This window comes from Xenopus laevis, chromosome 9_10L (genome assembly GCF_017654675.1).
Source record: "Xenopus laevis strain J_2021 chromosome 9_10L, Xenopus_laevis_v10.1, whole genome shotgun sequence".
Lineage (NCBI taxonomy): Eukaryota > Metazoa > Chordata > Amphibia > Anura > Pipidae > Xenopus > Xenopus laevis.
Window position 1 is genome coordinate 27,756,283 of NC_054387.1, and position 13,560 is coordinate 27,769,842.

A 13,560-nucleotide genomic window follows, 5' to 3' on the forward strand; every position below is an offset into this window, starting at 1 on the left:
TATTCTAGAACTATTTTGCTGTTTTGCATGATAGCAGCTCTCCCGCTGCTGTTTCATCTTCACTGTAAAATAACTACTTCAAATTTAAACTTTCAAATACAAGATTAACTTCTCACCTTCACCATGCTCCATCTACCAACATCACTTCCTACTAACCATACAATATCAATTATATTTTAAAAGGTTTTTGCTTTAGAGACATTTGTCTAGCACCAGCTATAAAACCTAAGTAAAAATTTAGGAACTGATGATTTAACTCCGTGCCATTGCTTTGAAATGTTGAAATCCCTATTTAAAAATTGTATGTTTTCTTATGTAATTAAATGTAGGCACAGATTTATTAAAGAACAGACTGTGGAATGCAGAAAAAATCCCAGCATAAATCTATAAAAAAAAATTATGAATTGACACATTCATTATGGGAGTCATTAATAAACACTGGGTAGATGTATTCCTGGGCAGTAACACATGCCAATTAATCAGATGTTTGTTTTCATTGTTCTACCTGCAACTGTGCTCCACTGTCTGAATTCTTCAAATTATGTTTGACTGCTTGGAGTAGTCAACCATTAAATAAACATTAAATGTAAATAAAATATGTTAAATTTCTGGTATTTACTGGTCCATTAAATCCCACGTTTCATTTATTTTTCATTAGTGGATTAAAACATCTGATTTCCAAAAATTGTGAAGCATAATAAAGAGAATGATTTTACTAACTCACATGTAAATTTCAAAAAACCCTTGGAAAAAAAAAAGGACAGGGGTCCCTATAAATCATCAATGACAGGCACAGTTTGGGCCTGAGTTTGACTACACTGAGCGGAGATCAGCCTAGAAATGCCTGCTTTGCATTTTTTTAAGCCAAACTCTGCTCCTTGTAGCCACACTCAAAAACATGTGCCTGTCAGTGCAGCTACAGAAAGTTGCTGATTTGAGCAGATCCAAAAAGTAATAGTTCAGGTATTTCAGGTATCTATAATAAGTGGTTCACCTTTAAGTTATCTTTAAGTCATTCCATGACCATATAAAAAAGCACAAGACCGAAGGCCGAGTTCTTTTATACAGGTCATGGAACTATAAAGTTATTTCTAATATCCTCATATTTTCCACCAAGGTACCTTATTTATTATAATACACAAGTTTTAGTGAGTCATGTGACAAAAATTACATCATTATTCACCGTTTATAACTGATGACACCACCGTTTAGAAGGATATAATTTACAGGATATTCATGTGTATTATAAGGGGGTATATAATAATCTCTCTCTCTTTATTTACCAGTAGGTCCTTCCAGGTGACACGTGGGCATCCATTCCGATTAGCAGAAAGGAGGTTTAAAGGAGGTCTAACTATTTTGAAGGGGTTTAATACAGTCAGAGCTGTGACAATGTGGAATTCTCTCCCTGTATCAGTGAATGAGACAATACAGGGTAATTGAAGTTGGCTCATCGTACAAGTTGCTCCAGGGACTGGTCCGATTGCCATCTTGGGAGTCAGGAAGGATTTTTTCCCCTTCTCAGGCAAACTGGAGAGGCTTCAAATTGGGTTTTTGCCTTTTTCTATATCAACTAGCAGTTAGACAGGTTATAACTTAAAAGGCTGAAGATTAACACATATTTTTTCAGCCTAATTAACTATGTAGAATGCATTAGTTTGGTTTACTGTAATTGCCTAAATTCAAAACCAAAAATCCTGATTAAACACGAGTCAAAAAAGAGAAAGGGTGAAGGAGCTTATTAGGACTAAAAACAGTACCACTTTTCCCAATGTTCCCTTTCCTCAATTACTACAAACAATGATATTCAAAACTGACTTATTTGAATGGACAACCCAGTGTTTAGCAAAAAAAAAAGTAGCTAATATTCTTTGCTACAGGTCCATCAGGAGGCTTTTGTCAGCAGCCTAACTAGGGAACAAACCAGTCAAAACTGCTTCCTTGAGTAAATACTAAACTTTTTATAAATAGCACTCGCTATGGGTGCCTTACTGGAGCCAACTACATTTGGAAGGAGAAATGTGTGTTGAATATTTTTTTTGCCTATTTTTTCAAGTAATATCTGTGATTTTTGTTAATCTTTGTACTAAATAGAGAACATCATAAAAATGAAAAGTGCATTCATATCCCTAACTGTTTTTCTAGTACCACCCCATCTTATCTGTACACTTCATTATAAAAATGATCTAATGGGTGAGATGTAATGTCAGTATTCAACATGACCTTTTGGTAGTTTAACTGGAGAAGAATGAAACATAAACATTATTAGTATCATATAAAATAAAAATAATTGAAAATTGATAAAATGGAACTACTTAATTTGATAATATGGATATGGGATCAGTTAGCTTTTTAAATTCTATTTTTCATAAATTATCTAATTTTTCTCTGTAATAAAAAAAATAGTACATTGTGCTTTATCCCAGATATATTATAATTACAGTTAGTTCCGTAAATATTTGGACAGGGACAAATTTTTGTTAATTTTGGTTCTGTACATTACCACAATGAATTTTAAATGAAACAACTGAGATGCAGTTGAACTGCAGACTTTCAGCTTTAATTCAGTGGGTTGAACAAAAAGATTGCATTAAAAAAAATGTGAGGAAGTCTTTTTTTAACACAATCACTTCATTTCAGGGGCTCAAAAGCAATTGGACAATTGACTCAAAGAATATTTCATGAGCAGGTGTGGTCAATTCCTTTGTTATGTCATTATCAATGAAGCAGATAAAAGGCCTGAGTTGATTTGAGGGGGGTGCATGTATGTGGAAGATTTTGCTGTGAACAGACCACATACAGTCAAAGGAGCTCTCCATGCAGGTTAAACAAGTCACCCTACAATATTAGGAGTGGCAAATTCTACAGTTTGGTACATCCTGAGGAAGAAAGAAAGCACTGGTGAATTCAGCAACGCAAAAAGCCCTTGACATCCAAGACAACAGTGGTGGATGATCGCAGAATAATTTCCATGGTGAAGTGAAACCCCTTCACAACAGCCTCCAGGAGGTAGGTGTATCGATATCCAAGTCTACCATAAAGAGAAGACTGCATCAAAGTAAATACAGAGGGTGCACTGCAAGGTGCTAGCCACTCACAAGCATCAAGAATGGAAAGGCTAGATTGGACTTTGCTAAAAAATAACTAAATAAAACCATCTAAAAAAAGCCAGCACAGTTCTGGAAAAACATTCTTTGGACAGATGAAACCAAGATCAACCTCTACCAAAATGATGGCAAGAAAAAAGTATGGAGAAGGCGTGGAACAGCTCATGATCCAAATCATACCACATCATCTATAAAATATGGCAGAGGCAGTGTGATGGCTTGGGCATGCATGGCTGCCAGTGGCACTGGGACAGGGGATGTTTATGAATGATGTGCCACAGGACAGAAGCAGCTAAATTAATTTGGAGGAGTTCAGAGACATACTGTCTGCTCAAATCCAGCTAAATGCAGTCAAATTGCTTGGGAGGCATTTCATAATACAGTCAGACAATAACCCAAAACATACAGCCAAAGCAACCCAGGAGTTTATTAAAGCAAAGAAGTGCAATATTCTTGAATAGTCAAGTCAGTCACCGGATCTGAACTAAATTGAGCATGCATTTCAAGACTAAACTTCGGACAGAAAATCCCACAAACAAACAGCAACCCAAATCCGCTGCAGTAAAGGCCTGGAAGAGCATTAAAAAGGAGGAAACCCAGATTCTGGCGATGTCCACGAGATCAAGACTTCAGGCTATCATTGCCAGCAAAGGGTTTTCAACCAAGTATTAGAAATGAACATTTTATTTTCAGTTTTTTAATTTGTCCAATTAATTTTGAGCCCCTGAAATGATGTGATTTTAGTTCCTCGCATTTTTATGCTATCTTTTTGTTCAACAAACTGAATTAAAGCTGAAAGTCTGCAGTTCAACTGCATCTGAGTTTCTTCATTTAAAATTTATTGTGGCAATGTACATAACCAAAATTAAAAAAAAAAATGTGTCCATAAATGTATGGATCGAACTGTAATCCTTATTGGAGGCAAAAAATCCTATTGGGTTTAATTTATGTTAAATTATTTTTTTAGTAGATGTAAGGTGTGAAGATCCAAATTGGAGAAAGACCCCTGATCCTGAAAACCTCAGGCCCAAGCATTCTGGATATATACAGCTATCACTTTATTAAAACAATTTATTTTCTATTCATATAATCTGTTCATTAGCATTATCTTTTGCAATGGCAACCCTCCCCCAAAGATTTATATTATAGCAGAAACTGCTGTTGGGAAAAGAAAGGGAGAGACTTAAACAATCTCAGGAGGTCAACGTATAGGAAAAACAAAACTGTGAATCCTTTTTACTTTATAATAAAGAGAACTAAAATATTAGGGGAGGTTTAAAAAACAGTTACCCAAAAAAATTAAATTGTTTTAAAATAATTAAAATATGACATACTGTTTCCCTGTACTAGTAAAACGTGTGCTTCTTTCAGAAACGCTGCCTGCTATGCTAGAGGCCAAAGACACAAAGTTTAGGATACAGACCAAATCATACTAGCGACCAAAGGTGTTGTTAATATTGCCATGCTTTGGCTGTGCTGTTAACTAGTGCAGCAAGTGAAAGCATAGTTGGCAGTTCCTGGAATCAAAGCTACGTATGCTTCTTTCCTACTACATTTTCTGATATGCTTTTTTTTAGCCGTTTCCAGGGATTCTTAATTGTGTATTGGGAACTCTGAGTTTACAAAGGTACATCTGACACAATTTCTTTTTTCCCCAGAGCTCCAGCTATAGAAAGAGTAAGTAACAAGGTCATATGAAGATAATGCTGCTCTGACCCTGAGTCACAAAGAACTCATTAATGAATCTTAGTAGAAAAAAATATAAAAATAAAGTATTGATGGAACAGGACAGATAGTTTAGTAGTAGAACAGAGGGATGACATGATCTAGTGGTTTATGATGTAATATCAGTTTAACAAAACATGATCAGTGTCTATTAAAGTGGACCTGTCACCCAGACACAAAAATCTGTATAATAAAAGTGCTTTTCAAATTAAACATGAAATCCAATTTCTATTTTTTATTAAAGCATTCATAGCTGTTGTAAGCTCATTTAAACATCTCAGCTGTCAATCAAATATTGTCTGCCACTCCTCTATGCCAGTGGCATAGAGGCGGGGCAGACGATTACTTTCACTTTCCATTCAGCACTTCCTAGATGTCACTGCTCTCCACACATTTCCCCAATTCTCTTAACCATTTAATTGTGTAGCCAGGGCACGGGGATGAACATCAGGTCCCCCATTCTGGTGCACAAACAAGATTCTGAGATGATACAAGGCTTGTCTTAATAACAGTGTCCACAAAATGGCTGCTGCCTGCTTGTTATAATTTTGAAATCCCAGACTGAAGGAAGCAAGATTCAAATAATTTATATAGTGTAATTAAAGTTCATTTTGCTTGACTAATGTGATAAAATAGGATTTTGAAAAAAATTTTTGGGTGACGGGTCCCCTTTAAGCAGTCTAACTGGAGAAGAATGATTCCTTACTAATTATTCATTAGTGTTTCTTTTGCAATGGCAAAAAATTCCCAAGATGTATAAAATAGCAGAAACTTAATTGAATCCTAGCAACGCACTAGAGTTAACACTGACATCAGTTCTTACGATTCTGTAAATACTTGCAACTATTTAAAAACAAATGAGGGGAACCAACAATTTAGTAAAGATGGGCACTAAATTAATTTTGGTTCAATTTTTGAAAGCATCCATTTGAAATTTGGAAAGGGTCATAAGAACAAGAAGGCAAATAATTAAAAAACTATAAAGTAATAAAGCGACTAGACTCCTAGCTACCCAACTCAGAGCAAGACAAGCCCAATCCAGAATAGGGTACTTAATGGACCGTAATGTTAAGATCAGTGACCCTAAAAATTAGCAGACCACCTTGCATTGTATTATACCTCCCTATATAAGTTATCCACAAACAAAACAGAAGTAAAACCGACACAAAACCATATAGTAAAATACTTAAATTCTTGTAAATTACCGCAACCCACACAAGAGCAAAAAGAAGAGCTAAATGCCCCAATTACCATCTCAGAAGTATCCCAAGCAATTAAGATCTTAAAGCTGGGAAAGGCACCGGGTCCGGATGGCTTCACAAATGCTTATTATAGGATATACAAAGAATTACTTGCCCCACACTTAGTAACACTTTTCAGGAACATAATTGACACTGGCCAAATTAATACTGAATTTCTGCAGGCACACATTTCAACAATCCCCAAACCTGGAAAATCACGGTTCTTTGCAAGAATTATAGACCCATATTACTGCTTAACTCTGATTTTAAAGCTTTATTCCAAAATACTAGCATTGCGACTTAACAAGATATTGCCCTCCCTCATTAACACCGATCAGGTGGCTTTGTGTTGGGACGCGAAGCAGTTGACAATACTAGGAAACTTCATAATCTTTTATACATTATAAAGCAAAATAAACACCTAACAGTTTTATTATCCTTGGATGCGGAGAAGGCGTTTGACAGGATTCACTGGGGTTACATGCAAACTACATTATGTAAATTCAACTTAGATCCAACATTCCTAAAGGCAATTTCAATGTTATACACCACCCCTACTGCTAAAGTCGGCGCATCTGGGATCCTGTCAGACGCCTTCCCCATTAGTAACGGTACTAGGCAGGGATGCCCTATCTCCCCGCTGATTTTTGCACTCTTTGTGGAACCCTTAGCATGTAGAATTAGGTTGAATCAAGACATATCAGTTATCCCTACAAATATAGACCCCCAAGTAATGTCTTTTTGCAGACGACATAATTTTGTCGCTAACTCATCCGCATATAGCCATTCCGAACTTATTAAAGGAATTAAACAACTTTTAACAGGCTTCATGGTATAAAATCAACTCAAGCAAAACGCAAGCACTAGCAGTTAACATCCCTGATCAACAACTTGCACTCTTACATAGTAACTTCATATTTGAATGGAAAACTCTCTTACATATTTAGGAATCAAGCTTCCCAAAGATCCCGACCAATTTTTTAAACTAAATTATGTTCCTTTACAGAAAACACTTCTAGCTGATTATCAGAAATGGAAAACACTCTACACATCATGGTTAGGTAAGATAATAGCTTCTAAAATGAATGTTTTACCAAGGATACTGTACTATTTAAGAACCATACAAATACAACTCCCTAGGAGATTTCTTAAAAAACTACAAGCACAATTGAATATGTTTATCTGGGGGGGTAAGAGACCTTGAGAATCTTGGCTAAAGTGTTACAATAACCCTCGAGCAACGGAGGATTGGGATTGCACAATATAATAAAGCCTCTCTTATGGAGAAAGTGGTGAGAATGCATAGTCCCCCAGAATATAAAAAATGGTTAGACAGAGAACTGCACCCTCCCCAACATAACCATTTCCCAATTGTTATGTTTGCCAGCCAAGAACAGACCAAAAAATTTAAATTTACTACCTACAACTAAATTCATCGTTTCTCAGTGGGACTCTCTAAACAAAAATGGGAAAATTTCAATCATGCCACTGCTAAATGTGAAATATATGGTGCAAGATCTGGATTTACAAGACTGAGTACAAAAGGAATTACGGTAGTTTCTGATTTGTATTTGATAAATACTTACAGACAATTCACGGAGCTTCAAGAAAAATACCAACTTCGTTGGAAAGACTATTACACTTACCTCAGACTCACACACTTTCTAAGCAAGGTCTCACCTACCTATAAAACCTTACGTCAAAAAACCAAGATCGAATACTTAAGCAAAACTGGAGGTAAAGCCAGAGGAGTCTTATCAGACTGCTACAAATTCTTAATTACACCACCATAAACATCCACATATGATTAAATGGGAGCAGTATCTCAATATAGAGATACCCCCTGAAAAATGGCAAGAGATTTAGTCCACCCCAGAAAATACCCCTTTAGTGAAAGAGCACAAAACATTTAAAAACTGTTTGACAATAAAAGTACCAGAAGCACCATATCGGTTGCCAGTGAAAGGGTTAAAAGTCATTAAGAAGAATGCGTCTAGGAAGCAGAGCTGTGAAGTCGGTACATAAATCCTTCAACTCCGACTCCTTACTTTATGGTACCTCCAACTCAACCAAAAACTAAAGGAGTATCATAGTAATTAAAATATAATGTACTGTTGCTTTGCACTGGTAAAACCGGAGTGTTTGCTTCAGAAAGACTACTATCGTTTATATAAATGAGCTGCTGTGCAGCCATAGGTTCTGCCATTCAAGTTGGAAAAAAGAGAAAAGGCACAAGTTACATAGCACAAAACGGATAAGCCCTGTCCAATACAATGGTGTTTTATCTGTTATATGTTATGTAACCTGTGCAAACACACAGCTTTTACCAGTGAATGCCAACAGTATATTATATTTATATTACTTTAAACGACTTTTTTGGTGGTACTGTTCCTTTAATATATTTATGTATTTTGCATATTGATTGAAAGAAGTTAAGTACACAAAATACAAGGCATTTTCTCACTGCCAAAGTTTAAAAATATAAACATCCTTTGGTAAAACAACATACCGTATATACTCGAGTATAAGCCGACCCGAGTATAAGCCGAGGTAACTAGTTTTACCTACGAAAACTGGGAAAACTTATTGACTCGAGTATAAGCCTAGACACAACTACAGCCCTGTCTCCCAGCAGCGCACATTCCGCCAAAGCGATCCCCCCAGTGATCAACCGGACTTCTTAGCAAAGTTGATGGTGACAGAGAATTGCCAAATGGATTACTGTGTGCATTGTCCCACTACCATGTGCAGAGGGCGCTGTGTGATATTGCAGTCAGTGTTATTTTCTCATATAACCAACAGAGGGCGCTGTGTGATATTGCAGTCACTGTTAATCTTTCATATAACCAACAGAGGGTGCACTGTTATTCTTTCATATAACCAACAGATGGCGCTGTGTGATATTGCAGTCACTGTTATTCTTTCATATAACCAACAGAGGGCGCACTGTTATTCTTTCATATAACCAACAGATGGCGCTGTGTGATATTGCAGTCACTGTTATTCTTTCATATAACCAACAGAGGGCGCACTGTTATTTTTCATATAACCAACAGAGGGTGCTGTGTGATATTGCAGTCACTGTTATTCTTTCATATAACCAATAGATGGCGCTGTGTGATTTTGCAGTCACTGTTATTCTTTCATATAACCAAAAGAGGGCGCACTGTTATTCTTTCATATAACCAACAGAGGGCGCTGTGTGATATTGCAGTCTCTCCCCAATCGAACTGTTGGTATAGGAATGATTAAAAGTGACTGCAATCTCAGCTACTCAATGCTGACTCGCGTATAAGCCGAGGTCGACTTTTTCAGCACATTTTGGATGCTGAAAAACTCGGCTTATACTCAAGTATATACGGTACGTATATATATTAATTGAACCTAGCATATAGCTGTACAATAGCTGTTACATACAATCCAAAATGAAATAAAAGTATTGTTCTTAGAAACAGAATTGCTTCTGCCATATCCTCCTTCATAGAAGCTCTTGAATTGAATTTTTTTTATTTTCAGTGCTTGTATTTAGTTATTAGGAGTCAGAGTCGGTACATTTTTGGCGACTCCAACTTCGACTCCAGATACCCAAAGTTGCTTCGGACTCACCAACAGAGATAAGAGGTGCTGTTGATGAGGTCAGATAGACTCAGTGCTTCTCTGCAGCTTAACTCATCTGTCCAGAACTGACTACCTTCTCTGTTCCATTTAGCACCATTTGCTTGCACATCTCCAGCACACATCTTACATTGCAATGTGTCAATTATTTCTCCATGGATAATTTTTTTTCAGTTTTAATGTGAATTAGCAAATTAGGGTTCATTTCAGTTTGGTACTCGCCCAAACCCAAAAATTATGGCTTCTCACGTTAATTTTTACAATTTACCATCATATATTTATTAAGTTTCCAATAAAACAATGAACAAAAGCATTGACTCCGAATTTCATGAGTTTTTTAATAACTGGTATGTGGTACTGTCTGAATAATTACAAGAAGCCCCTGTATAAATGTTCATAGATAACAGTAATTCATCTGAACCTGCTGTGTCCCTTAAGATACTTCTCTAAAAAGTAATTATCTTCTCTTTGTTGCCTTGTTGTTTTGGGAAGTCAGGAGATCCCCAGAAATCTATACAAGAAGAGCCTGTTCTCAGGCTCCTTAACTACTAAAATGCCGATACCTTTTAAGAGTTGTAAAGTATAAGCAGTCTTGGGACTCAATTAAAGGGGTTCACCTTTTAGTATGTTGTTGAACGGCTCATTCTAAGAAACTTTTCAATTTACCTTAATTTTTTTATTTTTATAGTTTATAAATTATTTGCCTTTTTCTTTTGACACTTTCCAGCTTTCAAATGGAGGGTCACTGACCCCATTTAAAAACAAATGTTCTGTAAGGCTACAAATGTAATGTTATTGCCAATTGTTACTGCTTATCTTTCGATTCAGACCCTGTCCTATTCACATTCCAGTCCATTATTCAAATAGTTGCAAAGGTAACCAGACTTCTGAAATTGCAAACTGGAGAGCTACCAAATAAAAAGTAAATAACTCAAATGCCACAAAAAAATGAAAAACGGTTGCAAACTGTCTCAAAATATCACACTCTACATCCTTAAGGACAATGCAGACACATTGGGGCATATTTATTAAAAGAACAGTAACTCCAAAAAACGAAAGTGCTTTAAAGTAATTAAAATATAATTTATGGTAGCCCTGCACAAGAAAAACTGATCTGTTTGCTTCAAAAAAACTACTATAGTTAATATAAATAGGCAGTTGTGAAATATAGCAGGGTTATAAATCTTCAATAAATGGTATGATTTCTAAGCTACCACCCCCAGTCATTGCTGGATGATACCTATAGACTAGCAAAAGCTTGAGTCCTACATCCTAAGAATAAATACATTCTGTGAATCCATTTGTTTTTGCCCACCTTTGATCACTGCTTCCGAGACTACAATACAGCATACCTAATGTGTTGAGGTTGTTGTTTTGAGAAGTACATTTTCCCAGTGGTCCCAAAAGTTACTAATCAAGACCCTACATGTTGGTCTTACTAGATGTCTCATCATCTGAGTACCACAGTAAGAATATTTCAGAGGTCAAAATTCTGGCTATGATCATGCATTTCATTGTCTTACTCATGATTCCTCAAGGTTGAATGAGCTGCTTCAGGAACTGCTGATAACAATGTACTTTCATCTGAACAAAGACGCGTTATCTATGGTTAGTGATCTGTGACAAGTGTTCAAAATGTTTACCTTGTGAGTCATTATCTTGCAGACACATATTTTAGTTTTATCAAAAATTTAGCAAATCAGGAGTCAACTGAGGCTAACTGGATATCTGTAAATTAAAATGTAAAATGCAAAGAAGACCAAATAAAAATGCTGTATGTAAGAATCAAGTTGGTAAAAATGGCTTTGTTAACAGAAATATGCTGTATAGTTATTGCTTACTTCTCTATAAGATCCAGAGTAACGCCAGGCACCAATCTCACACTTTTCTGCATACAAAACCTGTGGAAAGAGAATGTTATCAGCAGTTATTCATAATAATTTATACCATCAAAAGACAATGTTTTATTATCTATTCATGTATAAATCTTCTCTTGTATGTAAATGTAAATGTTTCAAGGGTCACTGAGCTGACTAAATGTGGGGATAATGATTTTCTGCCTTTTTTCTGAGAAAAGCTCTTTTTTCTGTATTTCTATGTGTTACTTTGACCATCTTAGGCACAGCTTGACTGGAGGCGGTGCTAATGTGTCATTGAAAATGAATTACAAAATAAAAAATTAAGTGAAAAAAATCTTTCTTTTAATTTAAGGGAAATTATGTGCATGGCATACATTGAGTGGCTTACCAAATAATGGATGTGTCTGAGCAAACTAAGTGTGAGTGTACAATAGACACTAAATAGTGAAAAGCCAGCAGTCTCTTAATGAAGTAGTTTGTAAACATGTGGTGGTTGTAGTTCTGAGTACAGTAGAACCCCTCAAGCTGGCAATCAATTTTCTAAGCCTAGAGCAATTTAATGATATTGTTCTGCATCCAGTTAACACCAACTGTCTCTCTTATCAATTGCTTTTATGCTTACACAAAGACAAAACTAAATTTATGCTATAAAAAAGCACCGGCTATGGTTACTAAGGCACAGGACGACGGAGTCATGTTACATAATGAATGAGCCATGTTACATAAAAATAATGTAAGCAGTAGAATCACACAACATATATAGGCTCCAATAAAAACACAGATAAGTGATATCCGTTCATATATATGTGCCATGCAATCTGATGTTACGTGTCTCCCCAGGCCTCATTTACATGCCAAAGTATTTCTTATATATATCTACAGGCAGATGAACAATTGTGCTGCACAAGCCAAAACAAGCACTGTTGGTTTTCCTAGCTGTAGGCTACTACTACTGTCCTGCATGTACTTACCTTTCTTATTTTGCTAACCTAAATTAAAATTGGGGGGGGGGGGAAGGGTAAAACCAACAGTTACTCGCAGTATAAGGGAAAAAAATGCTGTTTATTGCACATTGAATATATTACAGACCTAAACATGGGCAGATTTGAGCTGTCAATTCAAGACCATTAGGCGATTTGGCAGTTTATCTGCCCATGTATTGGGATCTTCCATTGGCCCACCCAACCAATATCTGGGTGAAAATCATCCAGATGTTAATTGGGCAGGATTGCTTTTCCTAATGGATTGGGGACAGTATTATCTCATTGATGTGGTCCTCCCTCAGACGGCTATTATTCCGTAATAAGGTCAACAATCAGATTAAAGCCCGGTATAGTCTACATAGATGGGCATATTAGTCAAAGATCCACTCATTTGGCAATTCTTTAAATGTATGGCCACTTTACCCTTTCTCACACTTAATAGGCTTGAAACTTGTAGTGTATTTAATGTTTTCACAATTTGAATACTATTTGGGAAAGCACAGACACCAAACTGATCAGCAGGAACACATTTTTGAACCAAAACCTGTTGTAGGCTGCTATCTTATTATACAGTGCTAATAGTATGCTTTATGTTTTTAAACCCTATTTAAGGAATTATATATTGTCCCTGTATGTATATTGAACTGTGCCTGCTCCTCCTTACACACATCTAATGAAGGACCTGCACAACCTTTAGTTATAGAAATTGGTAATTAGATTATTAGGTAATAGAAAGCTTAAGATGCCAATTTAGGTTAACTAAATGACAGGCTTGACACAAGTCACAGCTGACTCACTCCATGAGGTATTTTTCAGCCCACTATCGGAACAAGAAATGAAGCATGCTGAACAGAACTTAAGACATCAGGTTAAAAGTCACGTCTTCTCTTGATTTTTTTTAAAAGTTTGAGGATGCTAAAGACAATAGAAGTAACTTAAGACCTCTGAAGCAGTGTGCAAACAAAGGGCAAAAAAATTAAAGCGCTTTGCACACTGCCATTTGATTTTGCAGAATTGTTGACCTCTAATG

At 36.2% G+C, this 13,560-nt stretch overlaps 1 protein-coding gene across 4 annotated transcripts in view; it reads right to left on the minus strand.

Annotated features, from left to right (window-relative positions):
* Nucleotides 1–13,560, minus strand: part of LOC108700989 (regulatory-associated protein of mTOR) — a 213,262-nt gene that overhangs the window by 55,426 nt on the left and 144,276 nt on the right. For all 4 annotated transcript variants that reach the window (XM_018235081.2, XM_018235080.2, XM_018235083.2 and 1 more), the window contains exon 7: nucleotides 11,530–11,589. In XM_018235081.2, the coding sequence (XP_018090570.1) occupies nucleotides 11,530–11,589 (60 nt within the window). The remainder of the gene's footprint in view (nucleotides 1–11,529; nucleotides 11,590–13,560) is intronic.